This window comes from Rhipicephalus microplus, chromosome 10, assembly GCF_043290135.1.
Source record: "Rhipicephalus microplus isolate Deutch F79 chromosome 10, USDA_Rmic, whole genome shotgun sequence".
Lineage (NCBI taxonomy): Eukaryota > Metazoa > Arthropoda > Arachnida > Ixodida > Ixodidae > Rhipicephalus > Rhipicephalus microplus.
This window is the reverse complement of record NC_134709.1, coordinates 58,457,466-58,479,281: the sequence shown is the minus strand read 5'-3', so window position 1 is coordinate 58,479,281 and position 21,816 is coordinate 58,457,466. Positions and strand designations below refer to the sequence as shown.

Below are 21,816 nucleotides of genomic sequence, written 5' to 3'. Positions count from 1 at the left end.
GAAAGGGGTGCCGCTAAATGTCCACGGAAACTCCAGCGCAGATTCCTTATTACAACGTACATTATAGAGCGCCGTATGCCGCCAACACGCTCTAGGCCCAATGTTTCTTGGACTGCATAGACTAGAACAAATGAAGGGTAGACCGCGCCCTGCGATGCCCGCACGTATACCCCACGCAAGATTCTGTGAATAAAGTATTCTCTATCTCTCTCCCTCTCGAAGCGAACTGGTTAGAGCTGTGAAACGTGCAGTTACGACTACAGGGCTAACTTATCCTGCACTTCGGCGGTACCATCCGAACGACGTTGTTGTTCGACGAATTTTCACAATTTTGACGTTGTGAAAGTCGTACGCGTGTAAATTCGTTTCGATATCCTTGTTGCGATCGCGCTGGTGGAACCTGCAGCATCCGAGTGCAGTGATTTGCACACTGCTATAGAGTCTTATCATGGCTGTGGCACAAACGCTACCTAATGGGGAGTTAAATGTCTGTGCTCCGTTGAAGAAGTGGTGCTTACAGCGCAAGTAAAGACGACGGCGTAATATGTTTGCGAACCATCGCCACGTTAAACATTAAACTCGTGCAGCGGCGACGGTGCACTACTCGCTAGTGGCCCACTACTGCGGCAAATTCGTCAGTCAGGCTCGGTACAAATTATCTCGGAGTGCCGTTCAGTTCGTGCGTCAATTTGAGTTCGAGTCGCTTTCTGCAGCATTCGCAGGATTACGTAAGGTGTCGTTGATGCCCGGTCGACCTGCTGAAACCACCGCCCTTTGCACTGCGGCAAGAAATGAGGTCGCGAACTTTTAGCAGTTCCTATATTTTGAGAAAGCACTTTGGTCTGATATACACTCATTCGACTATCAAGAGTTCATCCACAGAAATCGGCACGGGGCGTACACCCGTTCGCCCTATTCCTACTTTTTCTTATGCGAGTGCACGGATTGATCGTCATCCCGCAGCCATCTTGGATTTCACGGCGCGCTACCTATAGCCCGTAAACATTGCGAACACGGAGGAAGGAATGATTACGAATGTCCTGGCATAACATCCGAGATTGCGGGCATGTGGTGACGGGTTACGCTGAGCGCCCGCCATCTCGGAGGCAATAATCCTGGCATAGCCGCTGCTAGTTCCTGGATAGCCGCTGCTAGCGAGAGCGGCTCTTCTATCCATGGTTTTTTGAAAGGGAGTGAATTCGGTGCAATTTTTTCTTTTGTTTGTATGTCTTACTGTACACCGAAAGTTAGTTCTCCTCATGTATTCACTCGACTTTCTCTCGATTTTAGGCGGGCTTTCTCGCGAGAATACACAGCGCTTTTCCATGGGTTTGTGCCCTGAACCTGATCACTTGACAGTTAAACAAAATCAATTTGTTATATGCAAAAGCGTATTATAAGGTTTCATGCTTTGTGTATAGAAACAGCAAAACACCGTCTCCATCAGTGGAAATCTTATAGCAGAGTTCAGAAAGATGCTCAAAGAATAACGTCCTCACTTGTGCTTCTGACGCGGTCAAAACGAATCAGCACTACGGTATATTGAAAAGTCAACTCTGTAACGAGCATTTAGTCACTGTTCCTCCACTTCCTTGGTTCATGTATTAGGGACGGCTCAGTGCTCTCCCATAGCAGAGTACCAAGTACTCTAAATCGTTAACCACTTATTCTAAACACACTTCGGCGTTACGTTAACGCCCTCGGGACGGCTTTTAGCTCTCCCGTAGTAGGGTACCCTGTACTCTAAATCGTTACCCACTTTTTCTAACCCCTAGTCACTCCGGGCGGGACGGCTGTATGCTCTCCCATAGTAGAGTACCAAGTGCTCTAAATTGTTATTTTTCTAAACACCACTCTCCCAGTCACTCCGGTGCCTTTAACGGCACCCATTTCTAGCGGCGTTGGTGTGTTGAACACGGCCTAATTTTTGTCGCCACGGCCTCACCCTGTGTGAGGCCTGCGGGACGGCTCTATGATCTCTCATAGTAAAGTACCTCGTGCTCTAAAGCGTTAGAAACTTTTTCTAAGCACACATTTTCAGGGACGGCTCAGTGCTCTCCTATGGTTGAGTACGAAGTACTCGAAATCGTTAAACAATTTTTCTAAACACATTTTCTAAACGCACTTCGTCTCTCATCAAGTGTGAGGCAAACGGGACGGCTTTCAGCTCTCCCATAGTAGAGTACCTGGTACTCTAAATCGTTACCCACTTTTTGTGAACGCATCTCCTGCTTTCTCATGGTGTGAGAGTCACGGGATAGTGTTTTTCTCCCCCATGGTGGAGTACCAAATACTCTGAACCGTTAAGCACTTTAAAATGCGAAGCATTTCTTAGAGAACTTCGGCGACTTTGAGCGTATCTATCTATCTATCTATCTATCTATCTATCTATCTATCTATCTATCTATCTATCTATCTATCTATCTATCTATCTAGCCGCCTACGACCTTTAGCTCTCCAGGCCGTTTCGAAAATGGTATCGATACCAAACTTCGTATGGCATAACATGACTGTGAACATATCTGACTAGTTATAAAAATCATGACATGTATGTCATGAATGCCATGATTTACATTTCATAGTCCTGCAGCTCTTGCGGTGGTTTCGTTCACATGGTATGTTGCATAACTGGTATGGTATGACGTGACTGCATCGCGAACACAAGTTACAGACCCTAACAGGAAAATCGTGACATACGTGTCATGTAACATGACTACATGCCACGCTCATGATGCGCTCGCGGCCGTTTTGCTAGCGTCACATATAGGAAATTTGGTATTACAGCACGTGAATGAATGACGAATGCATGTGACTGTTGCAAACATGATAAACATGAGATGCGTGTCATGTAACGACATGACTACATGCTACGCTCATGATGGATGCGTTCGCGGCCGTTTCACTAGCTTCACACGTACCAAACTTGGTATTACGTGACGCAAACGGACGACATAGGTATGATGAGACATCCAAACATGATAATCACGACATGCGTGTCATGTAACAACATGACTACATGCCACGCTGATTATGCTGCTCTCGCGGCCGTTTCACTAACTTCACATGTGCCAAATTTGGTATCAAGTGACGCCAATAGACGACGAAGGTATGTTACTGGTGGAAACACGATAAGCATGTCATGCGTGCCATGTGAGAACATGACTACATGTCACAGTCAAGGCGCTAATACATCTTGACGTGACGCGGTGCGCGTCCTCGCTGGCGTTCATTTCGTCGCGTCACGCCGGAGTTGCCACGCCAGGCGCCGGTCCTGCCATATGCTCGCCGGCGCGCTTTGCACTGCGTTGCTCTGGCGCATGTGCGTTTCAGCGCGGCCAGCGTCCCTCCGTCACGAAAATAGGAAGACGCAGTGTTGTCCGGGTCATAGAGTTTCTTAATATACACTAGAGGGAACTCTGGTGCTAGTGTCTATGGGAGCTGCAACACACGGCGCTTCAGCGAGCGTGGGAATGATGGGTAGTGCACACATTTGTCTAATCTTCGTACTTCTGGCCTGCTTCTGGCTCCGTGTTTGTTCGTGTGGCTTGGAGATGTTTTTTCACAAAAACATAAATTAGCAAATGTTCACCGTTTGCGCTTCACAACCTTATTTTTTTAGGCTTACTATTTCGAATCAAGTCACTAAGTTCAAAAGGATTTATTATTTCTTTCAAAACAAAAGTGTAACCAGCAATAAACGAAGCCGCAAGTACGATTCACCACGCTCAAGTACGAAGACTAGGCAAATGTGTATACTCCCCATTATTCCCATTGTCGCCGAACAATCGCAGCGCCAGAGTGCCCTCTAGTTAATATTGGAAAACTCAATGGTCTGCAGGTAACGGATCGGCGCGAAACGCAGCATGTCACATTTCGCGCCTTTGCCATCGGGCCGCGCCGACGGATGCTGGTCACGCCTGGCGTTAGACTATAGAGCGCTCGCGTTTTGCTAACGTAGCGTCGCTGTGCCCAGCGTGCGCCTGCGTCAACGCTACATTGGAGTATATTGGGCCGTTCATGATGCGCTCGCAGCCGTTTTGCTAGCTTAACAACTTTGGTGTTACGTGACGTCAATGGATCGCGAAAAATATGACTGGTGCAAACATGATGATCCTGACACGCGTGTCATGTAAGAACATGACAACATACCACGCTCATAGCGTGCTCGCGGCCATTTCGCTAGCTCCACAATACTAAATTTGGGTATCACGCGACGTGAAGTCATGTACGGCATCATTTACCTCCACCTCGTAACGTTGTGCTGATTTTAAAGTGACATATCAACATTTCTCATTCGTGCTTTGCATATCATCGATTCCCACTGTACGTGGGATCTGCCAATTTTTTTTCTAAATGCATGGCTAGGCGATCTTGTTATGACAATCTATTTTACAGGGACGGCTTTCAGCTCTGTACTCTTAATCGTTAACCACTTTTTCTAAACGTAAATTTGTGCTGCAGCTCAGAACAAGAAAACATAATCACAGCATATCCACGGAGTGAATGACGATGAGTAAGGCGAGACGTCCGTCAGTCCGGTCGTGCGTCCGTCCATTCATCCGTCTATCAGTGCGTGCGTTCGTTCGTCCCTCCATCCTTGCGTCCGTCCCTCCATGCATCCGCCTGTCTGTCTACCACCCGATCGTCTGGCCATCCGTCCGCGCGTCTGTCTGTCAATCCATCCGTCCATGCGTCTGTCCGTCCGTCCGTCTGTGCGTGCGTCCGAGGGGCCGTTCATCCATGCATCCGTGTCTGTCCGTCCGTCTGTCTGTCTCTCAGTGTGTCCGTCTGTTTGTCTGTCTGTCTGTCTACCAATCCATCCGTCCGTTCATCTAGTGAACAGTCCAAGTACCACCATATTGCACCTTTTGATAATATATTCATCATATACAAGTAACGCCATGCAGCGGACGTTCCGAGGACTAAACGAGAGATGGCTACCTACTACTACTACTACTACTACTACTACTACTACTACTACTGCTACTGCTACTACTACTACTACATACAACGCGGACGCACGACCCACGGCATAAGGAGCTTCACCCCTAAAAACCCTCCGTCAGGGGTGTCATAAGCGGTCTCCATTGGCTGTGTTCTCAGTTACGTCTTTCGCAGCTTCATACCGAAGCACGCGCGCTATTGGCTGCGTTGCGAGTTAGCTCGCGATGCCAAACGCTTGCAAGAGCGCGGCGTTCACTTGCAACAATGCGGCGGTGATGCATGGCGTTCACCGGGGCGAACGGTTGCTTTCGGCGGCACTTTGGCTTCGGCTGCGTCGTCTGTGACCACCTGTGGTTCGAGAACAACCACTGTGGTTAACGCATTGCGAAACGTGTTCAACCACTCATTGCACTCTTCCATGACCGTGATCATGTGAGGCACAATGGGGGGCATGTGAAATAAACACTGTGGCAAACCCAAGCCAAATGTGTGCCTTACCTCATTAAGCACGAACATTTAACCAATTATTGCGAAAGACTTCAGTGCAGGACGTGAGCAGCGTTTTGTTGAACCCAGTACTAAACACTGGGGCCAAAAGCTTCAGCTTTCGCTGTTTTACCATTTGTACAGAGTGCTTGGGCGGTAATTTTATTTTTATGCATTCGCTCACTCGTACTGCGCCGTCCTTGCAGCCACGCAGCACACGCCAGAAAGCAAAATAATCAACTGCACTCACAACACAAAATGTCTTCCTCCTCGTTTTATTTCGCTCGTTTCCGTAAATCGACATTTTTTTCTCAAATGTCCGGAGACGCAGGCTCAAGCGAATAATATATTAACAGGAGCTTAACATTCACATACTTGAAGAAATAAAGGCCCCGCCGCGGTGGTCTAGTGGCTAAGGTACTCGGCTGCTGACCCGCAGGGCGCGGGTTCGAATCCTGGCTGCGGCGGCTGCATTTCCGATGGAGGCGGAAATGTTGTAGGCCCATGAGCTCAGATTTGGGTGCACATTAAAGAACCCCAGCTGGTCTAAATTTCCAGAGCCCTCCACTACGGCGTCTCTCATAATCATATAGTGGTTTTGGGACGTTAAACCCCAGATATCAATCAAATCAATTGAAGAAATAAAGTGCAATAAACTGGAGAACAAGACACGCAATACGAAGCCACTCGTCCTGTTTGCCTATTCTTTTGTTGCCTCGTTCATTGCGCTTCCTTCCTTCAAGTATACATCACCACTAATTAGCCCAGACATCTACTCTTCTAAAGTACACATGTTAAGTCTCAGTGAAAACCAGTGTTCCCAGCAGGGTTGGGAACTGACAGAGTAGTGGAACGCAATACCTTTCATGCATACTAAAAAACAACATTTTTATACTGACAAAAGTGCAGAAGAGCTTCTGATATATGCACGCAATATGGCACAAAATTGGGCTTGTGTGGCATTATTATGACAACAACCAAAAGTTAAAATTCACTTCATAGCGGAAACAACCACAGCAGTCGAAGTGCCTAAAAATATAATAATACAAAGATTTGAACATGTCGAAATAAACTCCATATATAACTCAACTAATCTTGATCGTGAACTTTCTTGACTATATACATTACTAAAACGTTCTATTTTTAGATAATCAGTGATATGAAAAACATCGTCAAAATGAACACATAATATCAAAGCATGAATTACATTTGTCCTTGAGAAGAGCCGACTCAGCAATTCTTCAGCTGTCTTTTGTGCGCACAGATCAACTCTGCCTTCCGGAATTATTTCAAGAACGCTTCCATCCCGAAGCAAAGTGACAATTCATTCAATGAGATAAAGAGCGCTACCGACTCGTGCAAGAGCGAACTTTTTTCTTCGTCACAGATCAGTAAAAAATTTAAGCATTCATATAGAGCATATAAGCGTGGCTATAAACGATGTCTAGTAGTTATCCCGACACAAATGGAAAGCACAGATTCAAGCACGCGGCTCTATGACAGTTGGGAGTCTATACATATAGTTACATCGCATGTGCTTGCCCACTGCTTGTTCGTACAAAGACTTAAACCCTGCATTGTGCCCTTTTGAGGAACACTTTAGTGTACATGTGCACTTTCGAAAACATTAATTGTGTCACCACTGCAAAAAATGCCTCGAGATCTTGGAGTGGCGCCCTCTCGCGTGTGACGTCAATATGTCGACTCCTCTCTCAACCACGCTGCAGCAGCCACTGCTCCCCTGCGTGGATCGTCTGCTTCTGGCGGGAACATTGTCTAACGAGCAGTCTCGCGAGGGTCAACTAACGGCCGCAATGAATGTTTTCATGTGCAATCATGAATTTGTTTTAGTTGCAGCCCAATCGACAGGGCCAAGAAACTTCCCAGATAAGCCGGTGAGCAAGCCGATGCCACCAACCGCATTGCTGATAAGAAAGAGAAACTATATGTGTGAGTGTTATCGCTCATCATCTATAGTTTTCCCCATGCGATATCAATTATTTCGGGTGTTTCGAAATTTCACTAGGCGTGCCTCCCTCCAGCACCTGCAAGCATGTAGATGCAGCTAGCGAAACGTCGCGGTGTCTCAACGACAGTGCGGCGGTGTACGACGCAGGCTCCGTTATTGAATGTGTGCAGCCGATGCCGTCAGTCGAGATCGCACCACCGTCGTGACTCTGGTCATGCAGACACGTGGACTTGTGAACCCGGCATACAACGAGTGGCGATCGAGTGCTGCGCAGTGGTGAAGTTCTGTTCTGTGATTCAGTGCGCTTTGTTCGCCCGTGAAAAGGCCCTGGCGTTAGCTTCCACAACATTCCTGGGGCACGCCTGCCCTTTTTCTTGGGATATTTTCTTTTTTTCTGCAGTATAACGATAGTGACAGTGAACACGAGTATGTGTGTGAAAATCGTTGATTTCTACCACTGCTATTCGCAAACAACACGTGAGATAATTGCTGCAGAGCAGCTGTTTAAATTGCTGCTTCAGCAGTCGGTCGACAGTTCATGGCATTTATAGAAATGCCGAGCAGCATCAGATTACCAACTTTAAGATAACAGAAAAAGCAGAAAAAGTGTACCATTTCATTAAACATATGGGACACAGTGACCCAACCAGAAGCAATGAAAATGCATGAATAAAACCACTAACAAACATGCATATGGCATCAGTAGAGAGTTTTACTTCATCCCTAAACTTCTTTGCATTGGATAATACCAGATTACCATATTTGTAAACATAAGAGGCCAGATAGGTGGGGCTATCTGGCAGTGACAAAGAAGAACCTGTAAAATGCGGAATATTTATTGTAGAAACCTATAGTGTGTAATACTTTTTTGCTGGCTTACATGTGCAGCAGTGTCATAATTTCAAATACATTGCCTTGTGAAAGCTTTTTTTTTTCATCAGAGATATAGGCAAAGACAAAGAAAACTACATATGCATCATTGTGGTTGTCGAAAGTGTCACAGGTCACTATCATAATATGGTAACATGATAATATGTTAACCTTCTTAAGCCGTACACGCTAAAACTAAAAGCATGGCCTAAGCATGCATCCTCACGCTTGCATCGCTGCTTATAATGACGTCCATTTCTGAATCACTGCTCTGCAATGTTTTGAAACTGAAAGAAATTGCCAAGTCTCGAATCTGGCGATTCCCAATAACAAAATGTGGTCGTCGCATGTCGGTATATTGACCGTGACGACAGCGACGCTAGTAACAACTCGCAGATGAAATGTCAGCTGAACCTGGTGTCACTTCTTTCTGTTAAATACGATCAGCTGGAGAGCGGCAGTGGCCGCGAGGCAGCACTGCCAGCTTTACAAATTATTGGGATTTTCACTCGTTCTAAATCGTGCCCAATACTTTTACAATTAATCGCCATAAAAGATAGCTCCATTCTATTTTTGTCTCTCTATTGCATTCTCAGTCGTGAATCGAAGGCTTGTGTCAATGTTCGAGCAGTTTTAACATTCAAACAAATATTAGCCTACTTTGCCTCACATCATTCCGAATTTCAATTATTGAAAATTTTAAAGAATTCAAAATAACCGAATAGGTGTCCACATGTAACCAGCCTGTAAAGATGGTTTCACTGCAGCAAAGAGGCCCTATACATTGAGTACACCTTTCCAGGAAAAATCCAGACTGCTGCAAAGCTCCTCTTGGGGTTAAATGAACATATTACCATCACATCACTTCTTTCTTCTTTTAGGTTTAAAAGCTTGTTTGAACGGCTTATATTCTCTTGGTATAGTAAATTTTAAAACGTAACATTTTGCAGGTAGGTTATCGCTCGCACTCTATCCAAGTCAGATCTGCTACTATTCAAAGTTGCTTCCAGTTTCTTTTGAATCGAAAAGTGACATTTGCACAGTCTTGAATTTTAAAGAGCATTGTGCAGGTTAGTTATCTAATAAAAAATGTACTCATAGTTCTTTATAGTATGTGGTATATACCAATCGAATTGGATTCAATGTTACTAAAAGTCACTATTCACTCAAGCCTAGTGAGTCACTATATGGGGGTTGACATCTCCTCAAGAATAAAAAAAAATATTGGCATGGGCTAATTCGATGTCAGTGCTCATTAACTGTGAGGTCAGGCAATATGCAGCGATACATACAGCATACCTGCCAAACTGTAAAAATTTATGAAAGGTTTACGAAAATACTGCAGTAACAAAGCCACAAAAGTGGAGAGAGAAGAATCGCTATAATTTATGAGCTTCGCCAGTGTGCGAGCCTTGTGAGATATTTACGCAATTCATTAATAATAAACTCGGACCTCATATAACAAAGTTGCATCTGAGACAAAATTAAGCTGATTACATCCGCAAATATGTTATAAAGGTATATTTCTAACACTGTATCTATTGCAAGACTATTCTTCATTAATTTCAATACAACCAATACTTTGTTATATCCACGTTCGTTATAGAGTCTAGTTTACGTTTCATTGCAACATGCAAGCCGCAGAAAGTTTTGAACACAAGAATATGACAAGAAACACGGTGTTTTTAGATAACTTTGACATATCTTGCAACTTCGGGGCTGCTAGCAGTGAACAGCAGCACGAGATATTTCTCGGAAGTACATTACCTTAAAGGCAATATGCCTTGAAGACCTCTAGTTTTTGAAGCAGCACTGCCACGTGACGGTAAATGAGAGGCTCGTGTGGAGAAATGTTCTCTGCTTTACTGCTATCTCATTGAGCGGAAGTTGTTACAAATGTACAAAAGGGCATATATGGCGAGCATGACGTGGGCTAGCTTGTCTCGGCCGGTGTGTCAAGCGTCGGCGGGTGCTCCAGGACATTGTCAATGAGGCCGAACTCCTTGGCCTGCGCGGCGCTCATGAACCGATCCCTCTCCATGGCACTTTCTGCATTTTTAAACAAAAGGAACACAGGTGAGCCCACTACAATGTATAATAGGCTAGTATTGCATACAAAATGTGCAAAACCCTCTTCCGGTTCTTCATTCATCAACTGATAACAATAGCTTTATGATAACGCGGACGGGACACATTCCACCAGTCATACCCTGCAAGTAGCGTGTATTCAGAAAGATCACAAGGATGGGACCCAGATTTTACTATGGTGGCCACTTCGTTTTTACGTTTAGTTTCATATTTATTGATATATATTTACAAATATGCCCAGAAAAAACGACAATAGATTCACACCTGACACGATAGTATTGTGCTTCTGAGTCTGTTTAGAAACCGGTCAAACGGCAGTTCGTTTCAGCACAGTCTTACAAAAGTTAGGGTAGTATTGAACACAGCTACAGCTAACAAACAGTTGTAAAAAAGAAGAATACCGCATGTTCTGTACAACATGAGTAATGACCGCCTAGGAGACCGAAATATCCATTTCACTATGAAGCTAATGAGGTCTGAAATATAAATGTGAAGGAAGGTGGAAGCACTTTAAAAGGTGTTCCTCCTCAGGTTGAACACAAGTGGGGTCACAACCCCCACGCCCTTTCAGGATTACCACCCGTGTGCAGCCATGATTACCCTCAAACCTCAAGACAACAAAGTTGAATCTTACACGAAAAAAGTTTGTTACATCTGAAAATTCATTATGAAGGTTTATTTCTAACACTATATCTACTGCAAGACCAGTTTTCATTTACTTTGTTGTAACCGATGTTTTGTTATATCAGGGTTTGTTATATCAATGTTTCAGTGTACCTATCACTGTAAGTTACATATTTATTGTGTCCTTAAGCTCGATATGTTTTGTGCTGTGGGTAGCAAAGAACTTGAATAGGTAAATATTAATTTAACTATGAGAGGCAACACCTCATTCCAGATTCACAGGACGAACTGAACAGCAATTTGAGCTAGCATATTGTGCTCCCGGAAACCACACGTTACCTGTTCCCATAGTGGCTGTATAGCCCACTACAAAAATGTATCACAATGAGGCAGGAAGTCAAACTGCTACTGGTATCTTCCAACAAAAATTGTTCAAATGGTGAAACCTTGCAATCTGGCAATCTCAAACGTCATTTGTCACATAACCAATTATTCCGTGTTTACACCCATAAGATGAAACCAGGTCTAAGTGCGTCAATTTGAGTGTAGCAGCTAATGTGTTACCTCTCTGATCCTGGCCATCAACAGGGCCCGCGCGAGGATGGTCAGGTTGAACCTGACTGTCCCCGAGTGGGCCTAGCCAGGTGACTATGAGTTAACTTGCGTCTATTGTGAAGCTAATATAGCTATTTCACTGACTCACTCACCGAAACAATTATTCAAGTGCCTTTCATGATGTCTTTACATCATGAAAGGCACTTGAATACGCTTGAACCGGCAGTGGCTCATTAATCACATTCCCGTGAAAATGACCCAAGAAAAAGTGAAAGACCACAAAGTGAGGAGCAGATAAGACAGAAATATTCAAGTGACAGCAAAGATAAAATGAGGCTGAACAGAGAGTTCAATGGCTCCCAATATTTCTAGTTGAGATGAAACTAAAAGTGCACCAGCAGATTTGGCACGCAAGCAAGATGAAGTTGTTTTCAATTGGACAACTCACCTATGGCCTCCAGTGGCTGTTTAGTGTGCTTCGCGTAGATATTGTTGATGACCCGCTTAAGCTTCAGGATCTCCTCAGCATGGATCTGGATGTCTGTTGCCTGGCCCTGTATCGCACACGCCGAAACAGCAGCCTCAGAACACAGTTCAGAAGAAGAAAGAGCATGAACCGTTTTTGAAAAGCGAGCGTGTAAGCACAACAGTAATAGTAGATAGACAACAGTAATACTAGATAGATATGCAGATCGACTCCTCATAGCTTAGAAGCGCAAACAGAATGCAGGTACTGGCAGAGTAGGGGGAGACGGAACTAGTACAAGTGAGAGCTGTTGACATTTGCCAAGTCATTGCCACTGGCAGCGTAATGTGACATGTGGAATTCACTATTTGTGGTGTGGCCTCTCTTCATGTGGCTGTGGCGAATGCAACTCACAACTGGGTTGGTGAGCATTTGCAAGGAAGCGTATCGCATCGCTTGCCTTGTCTGAAATACGTTGTCTCACGGGTGAAGAGACGAGGCAATCAAGAAAAGCATTACGCGTCTGAGTGCTGTATCAGAGTATACTACTAATAGCCTCCCTAGTTCATACAAACCTGCAGCACAGATAGTCTCATATCAAAACAGTTCAGTCCTGTGTACTTTCCTCTGAGCAAACAAAATGCGGAAATACTGATTACCTGACAAAAGAGGTTCTTCCTTCAGGTGATAATATTGTGAGCGCAGTCACCGACTCTTCTTCTTCAATTGGGCGTGTCATCATCATTTGTATAATTACCTCATCTGTAGATATCATCATCAGTATGTGCCAGATCGAGCTCGCCTCGAATAAAGCTCTTCCTCATAAGTGGTAGACGGTGCTTCTCGATCCCCAAGTCCCCTCGCACGTTACCACTGGAGCTCCCCTCGGGTCGTCGTCTACTACCACCTGCCATGGCAGTGCAAGACAATACTGGTCCAACCAACACCACCAGCCCAGTGCAGCCTCCGCCGTCGACCCTGGCCATCCACAGCCACCAGCGTGATCCGCCAGTATTCTCGAGTCTCAAAGGGGATGACGTTGAAGAATGGCTACACACCTACGACCTCGTCAGCGAGTTGAACAGGTGGGATACTCTACACAAGTTGCGTACGGTCCCTTTCTACCTAACTGATGTTGCCAAAACCTGGTTTTGGAACCACCTCCAAGATCTTCCCGACTGGGACACATTCGCACGGCAGCTCCGTCAGATTTTCGGCTCCCCCAGTGTTCGCGCCAAAGCAGCAACAAAGAAGCTTGCTGAACGCATTCAGCTAGTGGATGAATCATACACCTCGTACATTGAGGATGTTCTTGCCTTGTGCAAGTGTGTAAATTCAGCTATGCCTCAAAGCGAACAAATACGCCATATTATCAAAGGCATAAATACCATCGCATTCAACGCCCTTGCGTCGCAAAACCCTACCACGACTCAAGATGCCGTCACCATTTGCCAGAGACTAGAACTTCAGTCTCTTTGTCTTTGCCATGATGCCTCGGACATTCGTCTTCCTGTGGCCCTCGACATCCGTGCCCTGGTCCGCGACATCGTTCGTGAGGAGCTTCATGGGCGCTGCTCTTCCTGCGCCCCACCGTCTACTTTAGCCTCAGCTCCAACCAACTTGCGGGACATCATTAGGCAAGAGATTGCATCTGCGTCACATTCACCTTGTTCCGCCGAATCCAGACCTCGTCAGGTACCAACGTACGCAGAAGTCGCGGCGCTCTCAGCACCCACCACTATCCCAGCGGCTCCACCAGGTGGCCATGTACCTGTGCCGTCAGTGCCAGCACCGATGCGCCCACAGCCGTATTATGCCATGCCGCGTCCTCAACGCCCAATCTGTTATTATTGCGGCTATAGGGGTCATATATCTCGCTTTTGCCGAAGGCGTCAACAGGACGAGCAACGTGGCTACGCTCCAGAGGAACGCGGATGCTTCAGTCCACCCAGGAACTACCAGCGCACGCCTTACCGGTCTTCTTTTCAGCGTTCACCCTCTCCACCTTACAGTAGTGGTCTGCCTGTGAACTCCCGTGAGTTTCGCCGCCGCTCACCATCTCCCAATCGCCGTTCCGTGTCGCCTTTGCGACCAGCCTCCAATGTTCTGAATGCCCACTTGGAAAACTCCCCAATGCAGTTTTAGGAGGGGAAACTGCATCCACCGGACAGCCAGCAATTCCTACAGACAGACCATCGAACTTGTTAACAGTGTTAGTCGAACGTATACGTGTCGAACCTCTAGTGGATATTGGCGCTGCTGTTTCCATTATTCGCTCTGACCTTTGCTCCCGTCTCCGCAAAGTAACAACACCTTACTCGGGCCCGTCTCTTCGTGCTGCGACGAACGCCATTTTTCGTCCACTCGCCCAGTGTACAGTTCGCGTTTTCATAGACGGTATTCATCATCATATTGCTGTTGTAGTTCTCCGTGAGTGCACCCACGAACTCATTTCAGGGTGGGATTTTCTGTCGTCTGCACGCACTTCTATATCTTGTCGTTAGCGCCTCATCCACCTCAATCCCGCCAACTCTTTTGTATCGGAACCCGAACAGCGCATTCGTCTCGTCACCACTTCAGATTATGTTCTTTGGCCATCCCGAGAAGAAGTAATTAGCGTTGATTGCAGCAACATTGTGGATGGCGACGTGCTTCTACTACCTTATGGCCACACGGTACATCGAGGCATTCTGATCATTCCAGGCCTTGTGCGTTTTTCTGAAGGGTCTGCTTTTATTACTGCATTAAATCAGACCCCCGAACCCTTATTGTTGCCCTGTGGATCAGCAGTCACATGCCCTATTAACCCACATCCCGTTGCAATTGTTGCCTTTCCAAGTCAAGAAGACCTACCAGAGCCAAGCACGCCGCCACTCAACTCTCCCACTCCTCTATCGTTGACGATAAGCCCTTAATTGACAGCAGCCCAGAGTCAAGAATTGCTGAATTTATTGAACAGACATCGCCCTTTGTTTGACGTTCATTCCGCTGTCCTTGGTATGACAACTTCTGCGACTCACCGAATTCAGACTGACGGCTCCCGAATAATTCATCGGAGCCCATACCGCGTGTCTCTCGCAGAAAGGAAGATAATCGAGGAAAACGTATCGGACATGCTTCAACGAAATATCATACGTCCTTCCTCGAGTCCGTGGTCTTCCCCAGTTGTGTTGGTACAAAAAAAAAAGACGACACGGTACGTTTTTGCGTCGATTACCGGGCACTCAACAAAATAACGCGCAAAGATGTTCACCCTCTCCCACAAATCGATGATGCACTAGATTCGTTGCATGGCGAAGAGTATTTTTCGAGCCTTGACCTGCGATCGGGCTACTGGCAAATACCAGTGTCCGAATCTGACAAAGAGAAGACGGCTTTTACCACCCCAGATGGGCTATATGAATTTAACGTACTGCCTTTCGGACTTTGTAACGTGCCTGTTACCTTCGAACGTATGATCGACAGCGTACTGCGTGGCCTGAAGTCGAAAACCTGCTTATGCTAACTAGACGACATCATAGTGTTTTCGTCTAGCTTTTCGAAACATCTACAACGTCTCGAAGAAGTCCTAGGTTGCCTAGCAAAAGCTTGTCTACAGCTGAATACGAAAAAATTCACCTTCGCAAGCAAGACGATCAAGGTTCTAGGGCACTTAGTCAGCAAAGACGGTATTCGACCGGATCCTGAAAAGCTTACCGCCGTCCTCGAGTTTCCCCGTCCGTTGCGTAGAAAAGACCTGTGCAGTTTTCTCGGCTTGGCATCCTACTATCGGCGCTTCATACGCAATTTTGCGAAGCTTGCCTCTCGGCTCCATCAACTGCTCGCAAGTAACACGGCATTCGTCTGGTCCGAAGACTGTGAAAAGGCTTTCCTGGCGTTGAAGCAAGCCCTGAAATCCGACCCGATACTATGTCATTTCGATCCAGGTGCATTCACAATTCTTCACACTGACGCCAGTGGTCATGGTCTCGGTGCCGTTCTACTGCAGCGTGACAACACCGCACGCGAACGTGTCATCGCTTACGCCAGTCGTGCTTTGACTGCTGCCGAAAAAAATTATACAATAACCGAACAAGAGTGCCTTGCTGTTGTATGGGCGGTACAAAAATTTCGTCCATACCTCCACGGCCGCCACTTCACAGTTGTAACCGACCACAACGCATTGTGCTGGCTTTCGTCGCTAAAGAACTTATTGGGTCGTCTTGGCCGCTGGGTGCTTCGTTTACAAAAGCACAACTTTGATGTCGTCTACAGGTCTGGTAAGAAGCACCAAGATGCTGATGCTCTCTCTCGCAGCCCTCTACCCAACCGTAATAGCCCACCATCACCAATTTCCACCGCAGCGTTACCCATTGCAGGTCTCAGATGGCTAAGATCCGGCCGCCTTCTACCCTTGTGTCGCATCAACGCGTTGACCCTTACTGCCGCTCCATAATAGCACGCTTAAAAGGTACATCCACTCCTCCAAACGCCCGACTTCTCCGACAACTGAAACAATTCAAGCTTCACGATGGTGTTTTACATCGCTATATTTACCACGTTGAAGGAAACAAATGGGTCCCCGTTATACCACGTTGTCTACAACGTCAGGTTCTTGAGACATTCCACGATGATCCTGCTGCTGGGCATCTTGGCTATCACAAAACGTACGACAAAATACGCAGTCGGTTCACCTGGCCTGGCCTCTCATCCCCGATTGCCAAATATGTTTCTTCGTATGCCTTATGTCAACGGCGGAAACAACCCACTACTGCTCCTTCTGGCTTTCTCCAACCTCTTCCTTGTCCCGCTTTGCCATTCGAAGTAGTCGGGATAGACTTGTACGGCCCCCTTCCCGTGACCTCCAATAGAAATCGTTGGATTGTAACGGCTGTTGACCACCTCACTCGTTACGCGGAAACCGCCTCACTGCACGCTGGTACAGCCACAGAAGTAGCTGATTTTTTTCTGCGTAACATATTTTTACGCCATGGAGCTCCACGTGTTCTGCTCAGTGACCGCAACAAGGTCTTTCTTTCCTCTATTGTTGCTGAGGTTCTACGCGCCGCCAACACCATCCACAAAACAACTTCTACATATCATCCTCAAACAAATGGCTTGACGGAACGCTTTCATCGTACCCTCTCGAACATGGTTGCCATGTACGTTAACCCTGACCACACGAACTGGGACGCCATTTCGCCATTCGTAACGCTCGCCTACAATACAGCTACGCAACGCACCACCGGCTTTTCTCCCCATTTTCTGGTCCATGGCCGCTCTTCAAGTGTAACTCTGGACGTCTCCTTTCTTTCGGCTCCTGCTACCTCAGCAAGCCCTTTATCCACACAATTTTTGTCTCGCCTCGAGCACTGCCATCATCTGGCCCGAATCAACACCGGCATCTCTCAGGAAGCTCGCAAGTCTCGCTACGACTCAACTCCCCGTGCTGTCACCTTTTCCCCAGGAGACGAAGTTCTTCTGTGGACCCCCGTGCGTGTGCCCGGCTTATGTGAAAAATTCCTCAGCTGTTTTATAGGGCCTTATACGGAGATTGAACAAACGTCCCCCGTTAATTACCGTATCTCACCACTTAACGCTCCCTCGGACCACCGTTGCCGTGGGACAGAAATTGTGCACGTTTCTCGGCTGAAACTGTACACCCGACGCAATTTTTAATATTGTCTATTGCGCGGCCCAGGAGGCCGCTTCCAGCGTGACGGGGAATTAGTGTGAGCGCAGTCACCGACTCTTCTTCATCAATTAGGCGTGTCATCATCATTTGTATAATTTTCTCATCTGTAGATATCATCATCAGTGTGTGCCAGCTCGAGCTCGCCTCAAATAAAGCTCTTCCTCATAATATTTCATATTCCTGCTCGAATGCTGTGTTAAATTAGCTGGTAATAAGAGGACTGTTAATGCAATTTATTAATCACTATTTCCACAACAAAAGACTCTCGTTAGCACATTGTGGCATGTGTTTCTTCTGTTTTTTTTTTTTTTAGTTTTCTGCACCGAAAGTTGTCACAAACTGCATACTGTATACATGTTTTCAAGTTCGTTAGCATGATAGTTCATGGTACGCTTGAAAATGTGTCCATTTATTCTTGTCATATGTTCTTAAGCGGAGCGCGAACAACCACCTTATGAATTTCTACCAACTAGCCCTGACCAGCACCCTTCTAAGTAGCACACTCATGTGAGCAAAACAGAGAGAGAGAGTGGAACAAGAAGATGTGCTTGCTAACCACATTAGAATGCCTCTTTAAAGCTGGACACCACGCCCACCAATGATGGAGCAATGAAATACTTTACAGTGTATTAGTAGGCACACACATAAGATGCAGGCATCACTCACGGCAGCGTGCCCAGACGGCTGGTGGACCATGATGCGTGAGTTCGGCAGGGATTGGCGCATGCCTGGCGTGCCAGCACAAAGAAGGAGACTGGCTGCGCTGCAGGCCTGGCCAATGCACCATGTTGCGATGGGTGGCATGATGTACTGCATCGTGTCGTAGATGCCCAGGCCAGCTGTGACTGATCCACCTGCAAGAGCAGATATGCACAGTGGTCGCATCAAAGGGGCCCTAAAACACTTTTTCAAGTAACCATGGAATAGATTCACTGAAAGTGCTCCGTGCCTCATGAATTCAAAGCCGCAAAAATTTTAAGAATCCATCCAGTGTGAGCGGAGTTATACAGGTTTTTCACACGCTGCAATCGCATTCCTTCTTTTCTCTTCCCAACGAAAGCACTGGAAACTAAGCAGGGAATGATGGTGTGGGCAGGGGAAACACGTCACGTGCACCTTGTGACCTTGAGAACTTTTTCTTAATTTTTTTTGCTTCAAGTACGTGGCTTTTTCAGTGTGATCGTGAGTGCACGCATGGACAAGTCGCGGCGATCCCTGTAACTTCTAAACATGCTGTGTTCAAATCAGCCAATGGCTGGTAGATGGCCTTCTACGGGTGATTTCTGAGCTTCCTCCGTCATTTGACGAGGAAAGAGAAAGCAATTTTTAGATGACTTTGATAATTTATTGTGAATTCCAGGCCGCATGCTGCGCTATAATATGGCTCGCGTGTGTCGGAAGGCTCTACTATTTCAATCGGCAGCGTTTTCCGACCATGTTCAAAAAGTGCTGCAGGGCCCCTCTAAGATGCTGAACAGGTGTATAGTACATTCAGAAAGTATAACAGGTAAAGTGGACTGTATCACTCCCTTGTATCTCTAAAGGGGCCCTGCAACACTTTTTGAACATTGTTTAAAAACAGTGCCAACTGATAGCCAAAGCTCCTGAGAACACATGCGCCAGAAGTTTCATTTGAGCAGCATGCGGCCTGTCAATTACAATTTGTTATATAGGTATCACTAACACATACAAGTTGTGCAACTCCTCACGTTGGTGTCAAAGTCAATAATGACCTTGCGTCTCAGTCAACCCTCTGCTCCAAAGCATCTGCTCTTTCAAAGGCAGGGGTACATTTTACTGGTGAGTCCAGGAGATAATTCATTATGGTTAAGGTTGATATCACACAAAAGTATATCAGTTATAAGCTCAAATTCCTTGTTTCTAGACACCTATTAGAGATACTTTGAAACTTCTACTTCATTCTGCCATATCAAATGTTATTACATTCATGTTCATCACATCCCACTTTAATATACCACTTTTAAGAATTGAAGCCTTTTATGGTTCCCCCGCATTCTTACAGGTCTCTATTCCTACTGCATTCAAAGCTCTCGTTTCATTCTAAGCTGGAATGAACTTGCTTTTATTTGGCGTTTGCATCTACCCAGTTTTCTTTTTTTTTTCGATCTACATACTGCATTTTTATCTGACAAGCCTGCTCACTTTCAAGAAAGTGCAACGACTGAATATGAAACAAGCGTAAAAGAATGCGGACACATACCTGGACTGTTTATGTACATGTGCACTGGTTTCTTGTTGCTCTCGGACTGTAGGAACAGTAGTTGCGCCACGACCAGGCTGGACATCTCATCCGAGATCTAAAGGGCCAAGGCATGTACCATTATTCTACACAAGTCAATTGATGCATATTCAGCAAGGCCTTTAGCACTTTTTATTTATGCAAACACAAAATATGGGACTACTTTTCTCGAGCAACAGTCAATGTAATTTGCGTGAAGTTCACTGAACTTGAAGAGTCACAGTGCTTGCTGGGGACGCATCTTTTTCGTCTCTTCTAAAGTATACTGAAAAAATGCATAAGGACAAGCAAGAACTAAAGGCCAGTTTCTATCAAACACGTGCAAGCTCAAGTGGCGAGGGCTCTGAAAAAAAAAAAAAGTGCCGAAATTCTATTGATGGTAGGGTTCCCAACCATTCCATGAGGGAAGTCGAGGCGGGGGGGAGGGTGTACACTAACATAAAGAGCCAACAGTATTAGTGGCGTTATCTTGCAGACAAGTCCATTGCTTCTATATTGTTGTGGCACTATGCAGAGGTCAGCTGGCTATACACTGTTTGCGATATACCTAATTCGAGTCTTGTGCAGCATATATATATCTAGAAGTTTCTTATACAGACCTCAGTTCAGTAAGCACCACTGTCGTGCGTTTCCATTGCCGTTGCCTCTTTTGAACTACATTTTCTTTCCCAATAATTACAGATGCAAAGCTGAACAATGAGGTATCCTGGTAGGTCAGTGTTATAATGACGTCACATGAGTGGCACTGACTTTACGTACAATGCTAGGTTACCGTGTACCCTAGGTTTAGTGTGGTTCATGGCGTGAGATAGCCACACACCTTCTTAATTGGCTTATACATACCGATTGTCCCACGTAAAAAAAAAAAAGTGGCATAGCGATCTGGATTATCGAGCCTTTACAGCCGGAAAGATATCCGGTTCGAGCTCAACTGGAACAACTTGCTAAACCCCACGTGGGTCCACGTGGCAACCAGTCATTGCACTAGTTATTTCCCAAATGGCGTCTAGCTGGAATTATTTGCTTCCATAGCTAGACCAGTTGTCTTGCAACAGGGACCAGTTATTTTCCGACCGAAACCAGTTCATTCCAGTTAATGCCAGTCGAAATCAGTTAGATTCAATGTTGCACATTTTCACTCGGGAATCAAGCTATATGGCACTATAATTATTCTCGAAGTCGACAAATATCTAGCTGCATTGTGGCCGATTTCACTATGCACCATGGGCGCTGACAAAGTTGTGGATGAATAATCATCCACTGCTAGCTGGATTGCACCGCTATATAAGAGCTGCATTTACTGTTCAGTAATGCAGCTGGAAGCTACAAAAGCTGTGACGTTAGCCTTTCTACTTCCTCGCCACAGTTCGGACGGGAGGCATTTCTTCTCTCCAGTCAAGATGTACGTACAGGCGGTTTCACTAAATGTGAAAGCATGAAAGGTTTGGCGTCAACTCACGGGACCCATGACACAGACGATGCGCTCCTTGAGTAGCCTGCTGTAGATGTCGTAGGCTCGCTCCCCACGCCCGGTCTGCTCGATTACGATCGGTATGAGCGGATAGCACAGCGACCGACTCGCGTGCACGGACCGGCATGATGAAACGGTGCACCCCACTGCCAGGCTGGGACAGAGTTTGATCGCCTGCAAATAATGCTTCGTTGGGTTATACCTGGTGATGAAGAGTGCCGCCGACTGCATGAAGCTCGGTAAAGGCAGAGCGTGCCGCGGAAACTGGGAACTTACACTTCTTAGGAGACTCATACCCACTTCTTGCACGAAAGTTCACGGCACGGGTGAACAGAAGTGCAGACAGCCGCACGTGATGCCGATGGTGATTTGGTTTCGTAATTTAAAACAAATATATCTAGTTATTTAT

The 21,816-nt window shown here is 46.1% G+C and overlaps 1 protein-coding gene across 1 annotated transcript; it reads right to left on the bottom strand.

Annotated features, from left to right (window-relative positions):
* Positions 1-10,112: 10,112 nt before the first annotated feature.
* On the bottom strand, positions 10,113-21,781 carry ClpP (Caseinolytic protease proteolytic subunit). Its single transcript, XM_037432139.2, has 6 exons — positions 21,684-21,781; positions 21,396-21,581; positions 19,898-19,994; positions 18,343-18,530; positions 11,985-12,090; positions 10,113-10,318 (listed from the first exon to the last, which is right to left on the bottom strand). Exons 1-6 carry the CDS (start codon positions 21,699-21,701, stop codon positions 10,203-10,205), a joined length of 711 nt encoding a protein of 236 aa, XP_037288036.2. The 5' UTR covers positions 21,702-21,781; the 3' UTR covers positions 10,113-10,202.
* Positions 21,782-21,816: the final 35 nt, after the last annotated feature.

Excerpts from the sequence above, each read along its gene's own strand:
- ClpP (XM_037432139.2), bottom strand. Across the intron at positions 12,091-18,342 it reads AGCCGTCTGGGCACGCTGCC|GGCCAGGCAACAGACATCCA; the intron begins GTGAGTGATGCC and ends TGTGCGATACAG. Across the intron at positions 10,319-11,984 it reads ACAGCCACTGGAGGCCATAG|AAAGTGCCATGGAGAGGGAT; the intron begins GTGAGTTGTCCA and ends TTAAAAATGCAG.